Source organism: Hemibagrus wyckioides, linkage group LG14 (assembly GCF_019097595.1).
Source record: "Hemibagrus wyckioides isolate EC202008001 linkage group LG14, SWU_Hwy_1.0, whole genome shotgun sequence".
Lineage (NCBI taxonomy): Eukaryota > Metazoa > Chordata > Actinopteri > Siluriformes > Bagridae > Hemibagrus > Hemibagrus wyckioides.
Genome location: NC_080723.1, coordinates 1271198 through 1287500, shown reverse-complemented (window position 1 = coordinate 1287500; position 16303 = coordinate 1271198). Strand labels below are relative to the sequence as shown.

Genomic DNA, 16303 nt, shown 5'->3' with positions numbered 1-16303 from the left:
GTCAAGCTTCCTTAGTCACTTAGTTTGCCGACTGTCTGCAGTGAAGAAGTAAAATACACACACACACACCACTAGTAGTTTATCAAACTCACAAATAGCCAAGGTCATAGCAGCTCCTACACCCCCACATACATAGACTAATCCTCATGGCAGAAAAAAATGCAAATAAAGTCTCTAAGGTCTCGTTCTTGTGCAAACAATCCACCAGTGAATCCTCGTTCATTATACACACACACACACACACACACATACACATGCACACAAGTGTTCATTCACACGCTATATTAATCTCTCTTCCATTCATCCCTTATATACTGGTCAGATAATCCGTAAGGGTCTCTCTCTCTGTTGTTTGACCTCATTTACACATGCATGTACCCATCATGTAATATAAACACAAACATAATCTGAATCTATCAGTAATCTGGTCCTTAAAGGAGCAGGAACATGCTTTATTCAGGTTCAGTGAAGACACAAGTTACCTATGACCTGCAGGATTATTGTTTAATGAAGCGGTGTGGTTATTCATATAAGGAGACATGGTTAATAAACTAAACTCAAACAGTTTCTATGTATCTTCAAACTGCCTCAGGGGAAAAGAAAACAGATCCAACAACATAAATATTTCACTGGCTATAAGAAAGATGATCAGGACCGGAACCTCCTGCTTACGAGCACAATGCACATGGAAAGCTGAACCAGAATGTGTTGAATAGACAAACTTCCATTTAGAAAAAAAAGGCATAAAAAGAAGAGGAAATGAAACCACCGAGAGAGTGTGGGAGTCTGAAAACGTGCCACACCAGCAGTAGCAGTAGCGATTTAACTGCTGATTAAATTCCTGACCGTTCTGGAGCACATTCACACTGGAGCGCACCCTAGCTGCTAGCCTTTGTGCTACTATTGATGCTGATGGTCCAGAACACTCCTGAGTGATAAGGCAGCTTGTGTGTGTGTGTGTGTGTGTGTGTGTGTGTAGTCAGGTAAAACGTCCAGACAAAGGTGTCATGCGGTGTCACCACACATGTGAAACAAGAGCAAGCTGTCCATTCAGAAGAACTGCTGAGCTCAGACCTTTCTGACTGTGTGTCCATCTGTGACCATAAACACACAGAGTAACGTTAGCACAAACAAAGGCTGGGTTGCTTTTTATTTACCTGACTTATTTGTAAGGACAACACTGATGCTGGGCTGTTGCACAATTCCTAGGATAAAGAAAATTACCTTTTGAAAGATCCCTTTTGTTTCTGTGGAAAAATAATCGAGAGGCCACACTCATGGAAATGTGCTGCACCAGACCTGCTCCACCCACTCTTCTGTGGATTTTTGCACGAATCACATCTCTCCTAGGCTTTTCATTCACTGCTATCATTTTTACAAGATTTCAGGAGGGTGCTCGATGCGTAGGTGTTGCAAAGCATCGCTGCATTACATGACCTGGGTTGCGGATGATGATGTCAGAGGCTGCTACTTTGCTCTACTCTCCCTGGCAGGGAGCCAGCAGGACCGTGTGTCCCTGTATTTCTAGGAACGCAGGGCAGTAATTAGGGAGGACTTTTGTTGCGTGCTCTCGACTAACGAACACAGTGACCCAGTTACCTCGAGAGGCAGTTATATCACAGATACATCGAATACCAAGAACAGAGCAGCAAATGTCTTCCCTTTGGGATGATACAATTATGTCACAGGTAGCAGACTTGCATAACTCGAGCAGACTTGTAAAAGGTTTGATTAGCCGGTGCATGACTGTGTGCTAAGTCCATGGTTTAAGATTGCATCTATCCTGAATGGGCTTTGAGATGGATCAGTGGGAAACAGGAGAGAGGCTCTTTGAGGCCAACCGTCTGCTCCATGGACATCTGATCAGGCCTGTATCTGAGCAACACTAAATGAGACTGAATGACGAGCCACAAGACTTAACGTCAGTCACCTGTTCTAGGAAGAGCAAAGATAAAATTCCACCAGCTTCTTCAGCCGTGAGCTTCAAAAGTCAGCAGGGGAGTGAGACGGCAAAGCAGACAGTCCGACATGAACAACGGGAGGTCTAATGAATCCACCCTGACTGATCTGCACTACAAGCCTCATGAAGTACACTTCCCTGGCCATACTAGGTCTTGAAGAATACACACACAGAGTTTTTGAAGAAACTCTTCAAAAGAACTTTGTTGGTCACCTTTCAACTAATGTCCCCTGGGAAGAGGTTCATACTGATAGTTTGTCTCTGCTAAGACAATGAGAGAGAGAGAGAGAGAGAGAGAGAGAGGGGGAATGTTAAACCAAGCATTCTCATTGAAATGGGGCATTTAGATGACTTTTTAAAAGACACATCTTGCTGATGTTTGCTAATGATTACAATTTGACACGAAACCTAGATTTTTCATTCATTGTGAAAGTATTATATGTTAAATAAATGTAACCAAAAATATAGCTAGAGCAATGTATTTTTTTTACACCGATCAGGTGTAACATTGTGAGCAGTGACCGGTGAAGTGAATAAGACTGAGTATGTCCTCATCATGGCACCTATTAGTGGGTGGGATATAAGTCAACATTTTGTCCTCAAAGTTGATGTGTTAGAAGCAGGAAAAATGGACAAGTGTAAGGATTTGAGCGAGTTTGATGAAGGGCCAAATTGTGATGGCTAGACCACTGGATCAGATCATCTCCAAAACTGCAGCTCTTGTTCCTGGTCTGCAGTGGTCAGTATCTATCAAAAGTATCTTTTAAGTTTAAGTCCTTCAAGTCCTGGATCTGCTGCTAACATCTTGGTGCCTGATACAACATCACACCTTTGGGGATCTAGTGGAGTCCATGCCTCGTTGGGTCAGGGCTGTTTTGCACCAAAAAGGGGGCAGACACAATATTAGTCAGGTGGTCATAATGTTATAGCTGATCGGTTTAGTTCATTCCAGATTGGCCCAATGACACATGTCCATGGTTAGTAGAGATTCGCTGAGTTATTGCTTTACTGCATTACCAAGCAGACAACACGGCAGATAGCACCACCATGCAAGCTTGAATTTAGTTTGATTTTTGATGTGTTTGGCAAAAATAAAGAAGAAAATGGCTAATCCTAGACCTTTGCTGTATGAGGCCAAGAGAAAGCCATGTTTCTCTCACCAGCATAAACCCACCTATAATAGTGGTCTGATGTCATCATGAAGCTGGCTTGAAGGATCATATGAAGTATTGGTTAGACCCTTCTGGATGAGGAACACAAGTCTCACCACATCGAGCTCCACTGAGCAAGCCCAATCATATCCATAGCAGGCCAAACTAAATGTGAGACCGGCACCACAAGCATAGTAGCAGCACTCGTCAGAGGGATGTAATTTATTCCTGCGTTTATAGATGTGGCTGAGAGCCAGGCAGGAGCCAGCCAACCACACTTCTCCACAGTGGGTTAATGACAAGACTGCTGTGGAAGCTGCAGCTTTGGCACGGGGTGTAGCCTGCCTTTTTGTTCTAGTCCAAGACCGAGTTGTCATCTCCAAATCGTCATCATTAACAGATAATGGAATGGTGCTGTTCTCAGATCGGTCTTCATGTCACTCCTGCAGCTGTAGCTTCATGGTATGACAGAAGTGCATCAGAGTCAGTCATCATGGGAGACCCTGCAGTTTAGTGCTATAACCATGCCAGGAGAAAGATGTGGGTCACACCCACCACCTAGTGCAACAAGCCAAGAAATGAGCTCAGTGTGGCCATATATACCATAGAGACCAAAAACCACAAACACTGGCACAAAAGAAAGTGGTAATAAAGCCACGGCTGTCTTTAATTTATCAGACAGAGAGCATTAACACTACATACTGTGTGTGAACATTTGCAGATTTTTTATTTTTTTTTGCTGACAAAATGAAAAGTTCCTCATGTGGTTTAGCCCATATTCAAAGACAGAGAGTAGGAAGGTGGAAAATAGAGAAGTGTATCACACCTTGTGTGTGTGTGTGTGTGTGTGGGTGAAAGAGTATGGAGGAGGGTCTGTATAACCACACAGACACCAGCGTTTGCAAGGCTTTCAGTCTGCTGTCTGCTTTTAACTCGTTTGATTTGGAAAATATGTGATTAATCTTGTTTGAAGTACAGGTAGAACAAAGACATCTAGGTGAGCTGAAATGGTCGTGCTGACAGACAGGATGGCAAAACACAACCCTTTTTTTTCGATCCCCTTTTGTTTCTGATGAAATATCACATTTGAACTGTGTCTCATCCTGTGGTGTCACTTCTGTCTGGGTTTGAACAAAAGCATCAGCCGTGTGTGCTATGGGAGGGTCTATGCTGTCAGCCATTTCAGTATTCCATTTATGATAACCATAACTTACTCCACCCACCATCTACAGCACACTCAGAGGAACTCACATGCACCAGAGAGCCAGGCAGTTACACACAGATAAGTCATGTAGAATTTGTCCTTCTTCGTAGAGGAACGAATCAAGTCTGGTGAAATTCTACAACTCAACATATTAGGCTCATTAATTAGCTGAATGCACTATAAAGGCCTAACAGGCTTTCTCTGCTGCAGATTGTAGGCTAATCCTTTTAAGCCTGGTTAACTAAGGGCACAGAAACAGCTGCTATTATTAAGAGCTGTTTTTATCTACAGAAATGCTGGCATGGAAAGGAGGGTGCTGAGCACCTTGAGTGTGAATCTCTGCCATGCCTCCCTGCTTGTTATGACTGAATACAAAGTCCATACAGTACAGTCTGAGTGTATGACCATTAAAAAAACCCTCATCGGTGTCTTTATCAGTCTTCCCACTGAAAGCAGAATGAGGCCTTTTTCTTTTTTTTACTCTGTATGTGAAATAGCTGAACATTCCTCCTTCCTTCCGCACCCCCAAAGCCGCTGCCCATCAGATTGAATGCGCCTTTTCATCTGTGCCATAACCACCTCTCACACAGCACACTACTATGGATCTTCTGCTTAAAATATATGGACAGGGGAGGGGTCAACCGCCTTCCAGACTACAGTTAATGTAAATATGACAGCCTGGAGACACCACAAATCTGGCAGACGATCAATAAAGACACATATACGTCATCCCCATCTCTCTAGGCTTTCTTAGCTCCAAAATGAACAGGCTGAAAAGACCCAAATCTGACTGCCTGCAGCTGCAGCTGCACAAATGACCTACATCAACAGGGCGGGGTGGGGGGCGGGATAGGGTGGGGGGGTGCGCAGGCATTGACATAAACTCATCCCCCGTCCCTGGTGGGTCCACTCTGTACGGCTATGTCCCAAGCAGGGCAAAGTGAGCAGCCTTCGCTAAGTGTCGTGTGAGACCCTCCACTGGCGGCTCTACCAATCATCAGGACGGCTTAAAAATGCAGCAACATGGCAGCTTTAGAACCTCTCTTTCCTGCCAGGAGAAACTGACACCCTCGGGTCGCACGCAACTAGAGGGCAAGCGAGGCCAGGTCCTGCCGAGCACACAACACCTCAGCAACTCATTTTCTTAAATCCCTGGCAGCTAGGGAAATAGGACACAAGGCCGAGGGGGTGGGCAGGAACAGAGTGGTTTTTATATGGTTCTGCCAAAGCTAACTAAAGGATATGTGAGCTCAGTGCTGTGTGAAGGACAGTACAGGAAGCTGAGGACCAGAATATGGTCTATTGTACCTCTAAGGCATTATCCAAACTTTACACAACATTTTTGATAAATAAAGGGCTGTGATTATCGTGATGAAAATAAATAGCTATGTTCCTGTCTGTGGATTAGCACAAAAAAAGGTGCCTCCTGATGGTGCCTCAAGGACACAATGCCATGGGGAGCTTCCAGGAGTAATATGGGTTAGTGGAAGAACAAAAAAGCAAACCGTCTGTGAAATATTCCATTATGTCCTTTGGCTAGATTGTGCGATCACTTGTGAGTCCTATCAAAAGTTAATGCAGTTAGAACATGGCATTTTGTCAGGGACACTGGGAACCATGAGGATTAGACGTGCCTCCTAGCACACGAGACATTTAATGAGCACATCAGAGACATCACTTTGTCTACACTAACCCCATATTTCTTGACATGACATGACAAGTTATTCATGTTATTCAATTTCAGCATGGTAACAGAAGCATTTTATTTAATCTACAGACATTGCAGCTGGGTTTTGAACACACAAGCATGGCAACCTCCATGAGATACATGTTCAGGGTCACCAAACTGAACACCATGCCCTTTTGCGTTTGTGCATTGTTGTCCCCAACAAAAAAAAAGCTGCTTTAGCTAATCTCTCGTCAATTTATTGCTTTTTGGTTTATTTTCCATAGCTAAGGCCAAATGGTTCAGAGGAAGAGGAACCCACACCCCACCTATGCGACTTGTCAAACAAATCTGTCTAGTAACCTTAGACCCTCAACCTGCTGAAGCCTTGCAAACCCACGCAGTATGGCAAACCATTTGTATTCAGCATGTACCCTCGAAAACGTCATGTCTTAACACACCTTTGACCTACATTCTGTAATTCAGTGCAGAGAAAAGGAAAAAAAAGTGAGTGCAAAAACAGCAGCCAACAACCTCAGTGTGATTCAGTTAAACCCCCTGCTTCAGTCTTTTAGACACTGCCATAAATGCTAGCTCAACCTATATGAGCCAGATCACATTATTTCTGGAGATATACAGAAAGCAGACTGGATTATATTGATAGAGATTATCCCAAAATACCCTTACCAATCACAAGCATTGCTAATCGAACACATTTGTGCACTTAAACTTCCAGAGGGTGAATTTTTGTAGTAAAGAATTATCAATGAGAATATCAAGTCCAAGTCTGGTGTAAATTATATAAAAGTTCCAGTTCAACTGGAGGGTAAAGCAAATGAAATGGCAGACTATCAAACATCAATCTCAGCTATTACCAAAACCAATATATCCAGCTGAAGACATTTTAGTCTTTAACATATGGCCCAGTTTAAACTAAGCCACATTTAATATTTTAAAACATAGAGACAAAAGGCTGGGATGTGGCTTTGCAGGCATTTTGTTAAAAAATATTGTTGTAAAGACCTCAAGGACCTCAAATGCACTATAAGCATAGTATGGGTGTGCCAAATTGCCCACAAGTATAAGAGTCCCAGCTTTCTCTATATTTCAAATGCACATGAGTGTTTGTCTCATATGGATCCCCACCCATTTTACTTCATAGTGCACCAAAGCACTACTGCGTGTTTTTTTTTCCCTTCAGTGTTTTACAGAAATGACAATTCTCTAAATTGCAACCTGCAAGCATATTACGTCACAGATAAGACAACACATCTAGTGCTAGTCATCCATCTGTGTGGGTGATTATGATTTATGAGCCTTGCACAGCACAACCTCATGTTCTAAGAATCTTTTTAGATTTTCTCCTACATGTTTTTTTGCAATCTGCAGAAGTTTTGTAATCAGAGCTATCTTTGTTGGCTTATGTAGGAATTAAGGTGAAAGGTCCAAAGATTTCAATGTATTGTTTTTTCCCCCAGCTTTTCAGGTTGGCGTACAGTTGACCATATTTTGTTTCTCCAATGTAAAACATCTGACTTCTCTGCATCAAATCTCATCCACTCGATTCTCATGATCGATGATTCTCAAACTAATATACAGACGTCTGCTATAAAACCTGGGGAACAAAGACAACGATCAGACAATCCCATAGCAGGTCAGTTCACTTTTCACTTCTATATCCAAGAGTCTGGTTGTACAGTCAAGCTAAGCTGCAACAGATTTCTTAGGAAACCACCTCAAGGTCATTCCACTAACCTTATCTCAATCAGGAACATTTTGTAACCACAGGTCACCACAGGATTACAAGGAATGGCCAAGTGAACTTCAGACGCACGGGTCAATTATATGGAACAGCATTGCAAACACCCGAAAGCTAAAACGGTCAACAGGCTGGATTTGCATATGGTCTAGATACGTGGAAAGCGATGTGTGAATGGTGCTTGCAGAGATGTAGTCACTAGTTATGCTTCTGAAGCGTGTTTTAGTTGGATGTTAGAATAATCAGTGATGAAACACATTAATATTGTCTAAGAGCCATCAAAAAAACAACAAACATTTCCTTTCCCTTTTTTTTCTCTCGCTAGATTTGCATTTCAATGCCTACAGTACTGCAGTCTCCTTCAAAGCAGTGATTCAAGCCCTCTGTCACATCATTTAAGCCAGTATTTGATCACAATACTACATCTGCTCAAGCGCCATCATAAACCTCCTTTTCTCACAGCAAGCTAGCACACGTGACGATGACTTCCCGGCCCTTCCTCAGCGTACAGTGCACATATATGCAAAGTTGCAAGCCAAAACTAATACTGTAGGGGGAAAACTGTTCAGCATTCCTATATGACCTCATATCAAAAACATCAGCGATGCTATGTTGAGTCATCTAAAAAATCCTTAGCTCCAAGTATGTTTTTTTTTTTATTCTAGGAGAAACAGAGGTCTGTGCCCAGATTCTGATTCAGGAGGACAAATGTTCCAACATGGAGTTCAAACCAGAGTCGGCACAGAGTTCAGGGTGTTGCTAAAGTCAAATAAGGACTCCAGCCCACTTGGCTGACCGGTTTGTTTTTATAACACAGTGTTCCCCCTTCTTTTAGACAGTGCTGGGAGAGAGAGAGATCCATTTCCTCTTTGATCTATTGGTTGGGACTGAGGGAAAATCTGCTGAGTGCTTTGGAAAAGACTGGGCGCACATAGCAGTTTGGCAGAGCCTGGGCTGATGAACTCAAGTGACCCACATTCCCTGATTACCAAAACAAATGAGACGGAATACTCATTATTCAGCCAGATCACCGCCCAATCACAAGCCTGAAGGGCCAAGAAAAATTAGGAGCCACATATATATATATATGATAGGCTACATTCCACAGATGGTGGTGATCCCATGTGGTGCATTACATCAGTCACTTTGTGGGAATTCTTGACTGCGTAACTGTGATCTGACACAATGCCATAAAACAAAACAAAACAAAAAGCATATACAGTGTGGACGTGTGTCTAGCAATACACCAAACATCAAGGAGGTGTGAAGGTAAAAACAAAGGGACACAAGAGGAAATGCCTGAGAGTTAGAAGGTATATAGTGTTAATTAATTAATCTGACATTAATAATCCAACACAAATGAGTGATAAACTATTGGACTTGCTTTATGGCTGCTTTATCTCAGGCCTGCTTTAAGCCGGTCACTGAAAGCTTCATGAACACATCGTCTCCGCTGCTGCTCACATGGTGCATCCTGTCTGCACTCACTGTCGCATATGAAAAGGGCGTGTCGTGGCCGTGATCTTCTAAATGGGTGTGTACCATGCCAGCCACGTCAAGGAAAAGCCTTGGTTGGTGATCTCTAGTTTTATGATTCCAGATGTGCTTAATGCTATACTGTAGTGCAAGACTTTTTTTTTCTTTAGGGGGAGGGGCTTGGCTGTCTTTGTTGTATTAAACAAAAACTGTTTGGACATTAATGATCAAATAGAGCAGCTAGACAACAGAAAAATAGACTGATTAGACATAGACAACTTTCTTGTGTTTAGAACATTTCTCTGTAGCCGTGCAGCTGAAGGGTGGTGCTGTGCTTGTGTTCCTCTCTCTCTCTCGGAGCTCGTCTAGCTGAGTCTGTTGCTGGCCAGATCAGCTGGCAGTGGAGCGCGCGGGGGTGTGGCACTTCACAACAAAGGGCTTCAGAAGCACCCACATCTACACAACTCCAGGCGACCCCCACCCCCTCTTTTTTTTCTTTCTTTATTCTTTTTTTCCTGCGCATTTATTACAATCTTTGCATGCTTTGGATTATCAGCAGTATCAAAAAAAGGGTCGGGATGACCGTGGCACTGCGGGGCGCGTCGCGCGCATTGCTCCGGCTGTTAGCTAGCTGCTTGGTGACCTTCTAGTGTTGCCAGTTTGGACAACTTTTATTATTTTCCTGAAAAGTGGTTCACGGGCGCGTTTGTGTATGTGAGTGTGTGCGCGCGCGTCTGCGCGAGGTTTGTTTACGGTCTCTCCTATGGTAAAGGACACTCGGTAACAGCGCGCGCTCATTCCGCATTGACTTCCAGCACTTGTTCGGGACACGCTGTCCCCTGAATACCTCCTCCTACACACCGAGTGCTAATAAGCGTTTCTTTCAGAAGTGAGCTCATCTGTACAGGACTGCACCGGATGCGGTGCCGTTAAAAGATCGCTGGGAAACTGTTGCTGTATAGACTACAGGGGCTGTGGGCGTGACGTTCTACACGACACCGCGCCTCACGGTTAAATAGCATATTAACCTACTTTTGTTTAAGAATGCCGTTAACGTTAGCGGATTGTGAGAGAAATTAGTCGCCTTCGTCATTGTAACTACGCCAAAAACGAGGTTCTGAGCGTCGTGTCTTATTTACAGCGAGGTAGAAAGAAGTACATTGCATAAATCCTCGTGCAACTCGGAGATTTTTTTTTGTTTTAAATCCCAACCGGGTTCTGTAGCTGTGGTTCTGTGTCTGTATCTGAGCTGCAAAATGACAAAGCACTCGCTGCAATGGAAACTGACCTGTATGTGTCCTTAGGTGAGCTTTGAGATGTGACGATTTGCCATAAACTTTTTCGCAGCCAGAATAGTGGCATTTGTGCTTTTTCTGCGGGGATTCCTGCTCAGCGCGAGCCCTCAGTCGCTTGCCTCTTTGTTTAAGGGCAGAGTCGGCAGGGACGGTGGTAGGTGTGGCAGAGTTTCCATCCTCTCGCGCTGGGGTTGTTGTTGGTGGTGCTGGTGGTGGTGGCACGCTCTCTTCTTTTGTTTTTGCCTGCTCGGCGAAATTAGTAGGGCTCTGCTGATTGAAATCCGCCAGAATTCGGGCCACGACAAAAAGAGAAGAGTTGTCCTTCACCAGCGCTTCCTTGGTCTCCTCTCCGCTCCTCGGTGCAGCCGCAGTTTCGGGTCGGATCTCCCTGTTCCCTTTAGGACCGTGAACAATTGCGCGGCTGGACATAGACACAAGGCACTCTGCTGCTAAATGTTCCATTTTGTTAAAGACGCAAAATAAAAATGTTTCTTTAGAGCATTCAGAAGCGAAATGACACTTGTCTAAATCGCTCGACTCCGTCGCAGATCCCTTGTGTGTGATGCTGGACATTCAGCAAACTCACTTTGTATCGTTACCGGCTTTTCAAGAACCCTGACATCCTGAATTAAAGCACGCGGAGATACGAGCCGTTCACGCGCCGCACAGACTCCCTGCTCACTTTAGAGCTATGCTTCAGGCACAGACACACCGATAAACTTGTGTTGCATGAATATGAAAACTCCCCATCGTGGCCGAAAAGTCCATAACCCACGTAAAGTGACAGTATTGTGCTCGGCGCTGACTCGAGCTGTCGGTATCCACGCTGGGGGCGTGGCGGCCCGGAGTGTCGTCACAGCGCGCGCGAGCTCATTGGCTCGCACCAGTGTCCCAAAGTGCACCGGCTCAAACTTCACCAAGTGAACTCGGACCCATCCAAAACCGGACTAAATAGTGTTCCTATCTAGTATCCTACCAAAGGTGGTGTAATATTTATTTGTTTGTTTGTTTGTTTATTTATTTAACATTCATGATCTGGTACTGTATTCTGTACCATATGAGTTTATTATAATATATCCTGGTCTAGTGTCCGCTTTTACCAAGCTGTAGTACACAATAATGTACTGGTCAATATTTTATCCGATGCTTACATTTTACTGACCGGATGCGCCCCATAATAACATGCGCGCGATATAAATAACATTTTATGTGATATATTTGATACAATAGTGGGAGGATCTTGATGCAGTTTTTAGCTATATTGTGCAATGACCTTGTACAAATTGTGAAATGTGTTTGATATTAAACAAACTTGATTAAAATCGCTCGTGCCAAATCACAAAAATACATATTTGTTTACTATACATTATAATGGTGTTGTAGCTGTTGTCATGTTATTGTTCTTAATTAAAGAAGCAGGATTATTTTTATTAATAATAATAATAATAATAATAATAATAATATTATTATTATACATTTTCTTGTGGTTGCTGTTGTAGTTATTGTTGTTATATGAGACTACTCTAACAAAATACTATAACAAAATATTAACAAGACCCCAAAATGACCAACAGGTCAGGTTAAACAAGTACAGAGCTTGGCCAAGTACCACCAGTGATTTTAACGTCTTAGTTATGTACTAATGGAAACATTAGGTGGTAATAAATTAGGCAGAAATGTGATTATGAAGTGTTTGGGTTCTCTAGGCTCCAGTGTGTCTCGCATGACAAAATGTCAGCTTGCAGTCATAAGGAAGCAGTGTTTAAAAGGAAAATCAGGCGTTGTTTAAATAATCTGATGAAGATAAAGAGCTGTATGTCATAAAAGTGCATGCAGAGCCACAGCACATCGACAGGCCCTCCGCATCCATCCGAGTTAAAAGGGACACAAAATAATTAGCCTGTTTTAATAAGCTGAATTAGCTTCCTAAGTTTGAACAATTAAATAGATGCCACGCTCGTTAAAGACCACCTTTATTAATAAATAAATCAATAAATAAAACAACCTTCGTTGTTCCGCTTATAATTATTCAAAGTAAAAAAGTAGAAAATTCCAGAACATTTTCTGTTTTTTAAATCAAAGGTGATTTCAGGGGAAACATGAGACGAGAAAAGCGAGGATGCAGCCGTGCACACACTCGAACACAAGTGCTGTGCATCTCTCCTGTGGGAAAGTGTGTACTCGCTCGCTCACTTCTGTTCACAAAAGCCTCTGGAAAGTTCCTGAATTCAGAGGGCCATCTGTCTGTATTACTTTACATATTCTTTCACCACAAGGACTGGGTGTTCTTGCATTTCATGTGGTTCTTCAGAGGCGCACTCCATGACAGCAGAACAACAAGGGGGCAGTTCCTCTTTCACAAGATGGCTGCCTGCGAATGAAAGGGGGGGAAATGCTTATCTGTCTGTCTTCAGCACTCAGATAAGCAGCAGAAATGAGTTAAACAGACAATGTCATGTTACCGCTTACTGCATGTCTGTGTTTTAGAGAAATATTTCTAGCTATGTTTTCCTGCATTATAAATGTGTTGTTTTCTCTACAGCACTTATGAGTACTTTTCCATGCGTGTGAGTGAAGTAGTGTGGAAATGACTCAAAGTGTACCTGTACTACAGTGCAAATATTATTAAGCATTATTACAATGATATATAGAGATTAAAAAATCCCAAACACTGTACAAGAAGTACAGTAAGAAGAAATTCTGAATACCTCTCACTTCACCCACACACAACCCACTATGTGGCCTTTTACTGATGAGCTGAGCGCACACAATACCAAAAATTTAGATGGTGGGTGTGATTTCTCCCACTACATGCCCCCTGCAGTGAAAGGATTTTGCTATTTTAATAGTCGGTTCTGATTCATAGAGTTTTAGAAAGTAGTTTTCCCTCAGCTTAAATTCTTTTCACGTACTCTATACCTTGTTTTATCTGCTGTTAGGTTCGTCAAATAAATATCTATTTTATACGAGGTCTGTGAGGTCTGAGCACGTGCACCACTGGGTTAATCTGTTCATTTCAGGCCATGCTGACCTAGAACATGTGCACCTTGTGCCTTAGCTGTGTGTAATATGGGGCAATCTCCTGTCAACAACAAGGATGCACCCCATTTGCTATGGTGTGAGGGGCAAAAAAATAGCAGAATAATCTTCTAGACATGGCACAGAAACACGGCGTGAAGCTGAACGAACTCAAGAGCACAAACAGTAAAGGTTTATGGGGGTTGTGCGCAATATTTCCTTCCAGTTTGTTACAGGGAAATCACTTGGAATAAACAGCACTTCAGGTGTTTATCGTAATCACTCGGAGACTGCACTCTTCCCTAGAACATGTCAGGGCGCTCTGATGATCTGATGAGCTTAGAAAGCAGTGTTACTCTAACCAGAGCGGTCATCGTTCTGCAGACGATATGTCCCAACTCTGACTACAAACATAGTCTTTTTAAATAAGCTTTTTGAGTTTAGTCTTCTCAGTTAATGGAGGTCTTGTTTACCTCGTGTTGAGTAGAGGCATGCAGCGTTTAAATGTCAATGCACAGCTCTTGACATACATGAGACCCAGTGGTTGTTTACGTCTTGTGGTTTAGCTTTGTTCTGTCATTGTTGGGAAATGTCTCGTTTCCCATCATGGGCGCAAATACTCTCTTCCTGCTCAGAAATGTCGGTATTCTGTACTGATCTGCGATCACACTCTCTTGGCTGTGTTTAAGTCGTAGCTATTGTGCAAGAAACGGCGAGGCTGCTTTCAGAGCAGTAGACAGAGGAAGAGATAGCTTTTCGTGTGAAAGGCTTTGTACGACATTTAAACAGAAAAAGGAGTGCCCACATAGCACACACGCACACACAGTATTGCTAGTACTTTCACTCCCTCAGCCCCTCCCCCAGGGTGTATTTGTCTTCATGAGCACAACCGTCTTCACACGAGTTTGTTACTGGTGTTAAGAGGGCCTCTTATAAGCAACTCCCCTGTTACTGGTCAATCATTATACTCGCTGATGTTTTCTCACGCAGGATTCAGATTTGACATATCTTACGTGTCCCAGCATTTGAGATGGCAGTACAGTAACGTACCTGCTCTTCCAACCTGTTGCCACGCATGAAGCTCTTTGTTGTTCACAAATGAAGGCCACTTCTGGAAGAGGAAAATGCTGAAGCAACGAATATACAAATAGGTCCACAAGCAATAGTGTTCAGGCATGACTAACAAAGTTAAGGGAAAATCTACACAGGTAACCTGTGGTGAATGCAAAGGTTATTACTTTTAAAGTGATGAGTGGGAAGAAAAGAAGAGTTTTTTAGCGAAGACCAGCATGTCATACAACCCTCATTCAATTTTATACTCTGTGTTCACAACAGGAAATCTAACAGACAGAAATAAAAAAAGCGTTAAACCAACTAGTCTGGAGCTAAAGACAATGAAAGGTTCTTTGAAATATAAGCAACTAAATAGAGACAAGGAAAAGCATTTTTGTTCCAATGTTGTTATGTTTTTAAGTGGGGGCTGAACTCTCCAGTTAGTCAGGGTTTTAACACCCCTCTACCCAAGGTAACGTCTGTAAGTCAAATAAAGACACATTAGAGTGTGTCATAGTAAATGACAAACAAGTTGAGAGTGTGTTACTCAGTGGTACGAAGAGAAATCAAGTAGATCCACACCATAAAACCATTCTAATATCACTGTGACCTTTTTAGTTAATGACTGAATTAAAATGATTGAGATGAACATTTACCATACTATCACAAAAACAAAAGCATTATATAGTAATATTTTCTATTTGTGTGTCAGTTGTGGTCGTTAATAATCCACAGGTCATGCTGGGTCCACAGATGGGTCATGCTGGGTCTTGTTGGGTTGCAATGAGACACCTGTATTTCATCTCTTCTCCACTCACGCTATACCATTCTACCCCTATAAGCTGTATTTACACATCCAATGAGACAGTAGATAAAAGCCTTCTTTGCTCTGTTTATTCAAACTAAAGCATTAACCTAGTCTGACCTCTGGGCATGTGGCAACAACGTACTCGTATCGGTTAAGGTTAACAACATTTACTTTACCTAGAAGTCATCTCCATAGACTCCATATTTACATAAACTCTTTAATTAAAAATACTAAACATTTGGGATACAAATCATCATATTATATAACTTACTACTCTGCAGTGGACATGGGTCAGTAGGAGCAGATGAAAAGCAAATCATAAGTGAGTTTTTTTTGTCATTTTAGATCATCATTACAATGACACACTCTTTTCTGGATGCATTTGAAAAACAGGTTCAAATTTGTAGGAAAAAATTTTTTTCAAAGATTCTACAAGGGTTCTTTGGATAGTTATGAGTTCTTAGCTTTCCAGAAAGGTTATATCAACGATCATCCATAACATTGTGAGCACTGAGAGGTGAAGTGAATAAGACTGATGATCTCCTCATCATGGCACCTGTTAGTGGGTGGGATATATTAGGCAGCAAGTCAACATTTTGTCCTCAAAGTTGATGTGTTAGAAGCAGGAGAAATGGACAAGTGTAAGGATTTGAGTGAGTTTGACCAAGGGACGAATTGTGATGGCTAGACCACTGGATCAGAGCATCTCCAAAACTGCAACTCTTGTGGGGTGTTCCCGGTCTGCAGTGGTCAGTATCTATCAGAAGTGGTCCAAGGAAGGAACAGTGGTGTACCGGTGACAGGGTCATGGGCAGTCAAGGGTCAGGGCTGTTTTGGCAGCAAAAGGATGACCAACACAATATTAGGCAGGTGGTCGTAATGCTATGCCTGATCAGTGTATAGAACCTTAAAG

The 16303-nt window shown here is 42.6% G+C and overlaps 1 protein-coding gene across 1 annotated transcript in view; it reads right to left on the bottom strand.

The window, feature by feature from the left end:
- The window catches only part of klf13 (Kruppel like factor 13), a 30347-nt gene extending 19001 nt beyond the window's left edge, over positions 1 to 11346 (bottom strand). Inside the window, exon 1 of the mRNA XM_058408978.1 lies at positions 10505 to 11346. Coding sequence (XP_058264961.1) covers positions 10505 to 11084 — 580 coding nt within the window. The 5' untranslated portion in view covers positions 11085 to 11346. The remainder of the gene's footprint in view (positions 1 to 10504) is intronic.
- Between the last annotated feature and the right edge of the window lie 4957 nt (positions 11347 to 16303).